This window comes from Etheostoma spectabile, chromosome 13 (genome assembly GCF_008692095.1).
Source record: "Etheostoma spectabile isolate EspeVRDwgs_2016 chromosome 13, UIUC_Espe_1.0, whole genome shotgun sequence".
NCBI lineage: Eukaryota > Metazoa > Chordata > Actinopteri > Perciformes > Percidae > Etheostoma > Etheostoma spectabile.
Window position 1 is genome coordinate 8,741,825 of NC_045745.1, and position 3,005 is coordinate 8,744,829.

General features: G+C 42.5%; 1 protein-coding gene across 3 annotated transcripts in view; it reads right to left on the reverse strand.

The window, feature by feature from the left end:
- Window positions 1-1,709: 1,709 nt before the first annotated feature.
- si:dkeyp-23e4.3 (rho GTPase-activating protein 7) overlaps window positions 1,710-3,005 on the reverse strand; it is a 155,010-nt gene continuing 153,714 nt past the window's right edge. For all 3 annotated transcript variants that reach the window (XM_032534586.1, XM_032534587.1, XM_032534588.1), the window contains one exon: window positions 1,710-2,748. In XM_032534586.1, coding sequence (XP_032390477.1) covers window positions 2,640-2,748 — 109 coding nt within the window. In that variant the 3' untranslated portion in view covers window positions 1,710-2,639. The remainder of the gene's footprint in view (window positions 2,749-3,005) is intronic.

Consider the following 3,005-nt stretch of genomic DNA (forward strand, 5'->3'; position numbering starts at 1 on the left):
TGGGCCTTTGAAATAAGCTGAAAATGCCATCATTAGAAATATCAAATAACTTTAGAAAAAACATTTTAAAAAAAGGACCCACCGCATTGAAAAAGCGACAAAAATGTCAGAAAATGCGATAACTTTTTTCATGGTCGACAGGAAGACAACACAAGGGTTAAGATCGATTCCTTTCCTTAGGATGTACTGTATATTTTTTTTAAATACATTTTTTTTAAACCAATGATTCATCTAAATATGTTCTGTTTATAAGGTGGACCTGCATCAGATCCGTTTCCAAGAAAACCAGACCGGAGGCAGAGAACTCAGAAGATCCTCGTTGTCACGTTCTTCTTTACAAAAGAAATAAACGTCAGACTGACGTGTGATGTGCATTCTCCTTAGAAAACTAAATCCATTTTTAGAATTATCTCATGATAAATGGTCTCAAAAAGTGTACTATTCAACTTTTGTTAAAGGAAAAGAAAATCACAATACTCAATCAGACTGACAGATGTATGTATAACACACCAATTCATGTGCCATTTTTGCGTGCTATCAAGACGCATACTCGCTTTTTAGCGTGTTTATCGACGCCGTTTGGCCTCCATTGACTTACGTTACCCTGTGATTGCGTGTGAATCTACGCCGTAGCGAGTAGTATGAAAGGGAGACATCTGTGAACAGAGGTCGGTCGGGGCGGCGGATCGGTAAAACACCGGACTTTCAACCAGGCGAGCGGGGATCGTGTGCCGCGTGTCACTTTTCGTAAACCCAACCCGTGTGTGAAGTTTCCTAAACCCAATCGTCGCTTTCTTCTCGCGATAACGCAGCACGTGGTGAGCATGTTTACGTCCGCTGTATACGGCGCGGACATACACGCCGATAGATCGAAATGTGTATCGATACCACGCCACTCGGCTTAACCCTCGTGTTGTCTTCCCGTTAACCATGAACTCGCCCTTCCAGGTCCAAATTGAAATAATTTATAATAATAGTTTTTTTTTTTTTATCACTTTTTCTGATTTGTCACTTTTTCCATGCTTTTAGCACTTTAAAAAAAAAACCTGAGCTGGTTTAAAAATAGGCTTTACACTTATTCTTGGAATTCATGCATGGTCAACAACAATTTATGTCAAATTATACATAAATCGTTAGTTAAAAAGGCAGAAATTATGAATTATTTTGACTGCTAGTTAAGATTAGAGGATGTTGAGTGGATCTCAGATGGGTAGATGTCAAAGTTTAGTCCGGATACTGTTTTCAAACCATTAAAAAAAACAATTCAAATGCTATAAGATTAAATAAAACACCCAAAAAAGTCAATGAAAGTAATCATTAAAATTACCTGAAGAATGTTGTATGGAATAAACCATGTTATTTTTGGGCAATTTGATTGAAAAAAATCCACATTTCTGATATAACACATTTTGAAACGGGTCATTTTGACCGGAGGACGACACAAGGGTTAAGTGGGCGTGGATATTTACACAAAGTCATGATGTCACGTTGCAATACTATCAAATCGCGATACAAAGCACATGGTCCCAGCGCTAGTGGCTGTGTTTTCTCAGGTTTCCAGGACAGCCGTTAAAGGGTTTAGTGCAGATGCCGTGGCCCCTCCTCCCTTCTCAGCATCCACTTCTCTCTTCCCTTCTTCCCTTTCCACGAAAGCATGTAACATGTTTTAAAATTTCAGTCAGGGCTCCAGACTGAGACAATAAGAGTCATTTTTGTCAACTATTGCCGTGTGTGCGACTTGCAACTTTTTGACATTTTAGTTTATTTATTTTGTGTTGAAAGCGAAATAGGGAGCGAGTCTGCCAGAGTCCAGTGTGTAAGAGAGGGACGAGGCGTAGAACTGCGCGGGTAACGTAATCTCCACTCGCGTGTCTCGCTTTCATCGTAAAAAGTCCAAAAAGTCAACCATGGAAAACCAAAAAAAATCCACGCATTTCTTTTCCCAATCTCCGACAGAAGAGGCCAGAACGCTGTGTTGTGGCTGAGGGAGTTCACGTGGCTCAGAGTCAGAACGCCACGAGCTGGATCTGGATCTGGATCTGCTGCTCCAGATGAGACAATGAGATGAAAATGAGAAATTGAGTCGATTTGAAAGGTGTGCGCTGCTGAATTTTCTGCCTGCGCCCCCAAACACTTTCAGTTAGGGGCCACAGTGCTCTTAGTTAAAAAATACATAGTCTGAAGCCCTGTCAGATCCACATGCTCCATCTCGCCCCGTTTCTCTTCCCTCAGTTAGAAGTCAAATCAGGCCTCAGCGTTTCATCATTGTCAAAGCTCGCCAGGGTTTGCGCTTTTTTTTTTGGGAACTTGTGAGTGTGAAGCGTTACAGACGCAGCAGGCAGTGCCGAGGTGCTGCTGGCAATCTGCAAGGTCACTGACAAAAAACCCCAAAACAAAGCAAAAACTCATACAGCAACGGGGAAGGAGAAGCCAAAGAGACACACATGGTTCAGGGGGAGCCCTCATTGGTCACCTTCCCGGCCCGCCGTGTGCTCCGGGGCAACCAGGTTCACTTTCAAAAACTTCAGAGAAAGTCCACAGTGGAAAAGAGATGCCGTCGTCTCTTGTCTGCCAGTTACTGCACATCAGTGCAACATCTGTAAATCCCCCTCAGCTTCCAAACGTCTGCGCTGGTGATCTCATATCTTGGTCTCTTTGTGTTCTGCTCTGAAGGAGTCCCTGATCGCCAGGAGACCGGAGGCCAGAAGATGTCCGCTCACCTTGTTGTGCCACTCCTGCGACCGGCCCCTGGGAGAGGACAGAGAAAAAACGTCTTTCAGCAGAGAAAAGGTATGAGATAAAAACAGGGTTACCACGGGGTCATAAATAGTCTAACATTTCACTTAATCTCAATTTCAGGTCTTTAAAAACTCTCAAATTTGCTCAAGTACTGTGTTCTAGGACTTAAATAAGTCGGTTACACTCTACTTGAGTGACATGACTGTATGCATAATTGCACATTTTTAACTCAAATGTTGCTGCTCTTATTTTCTTCATTGTATGTG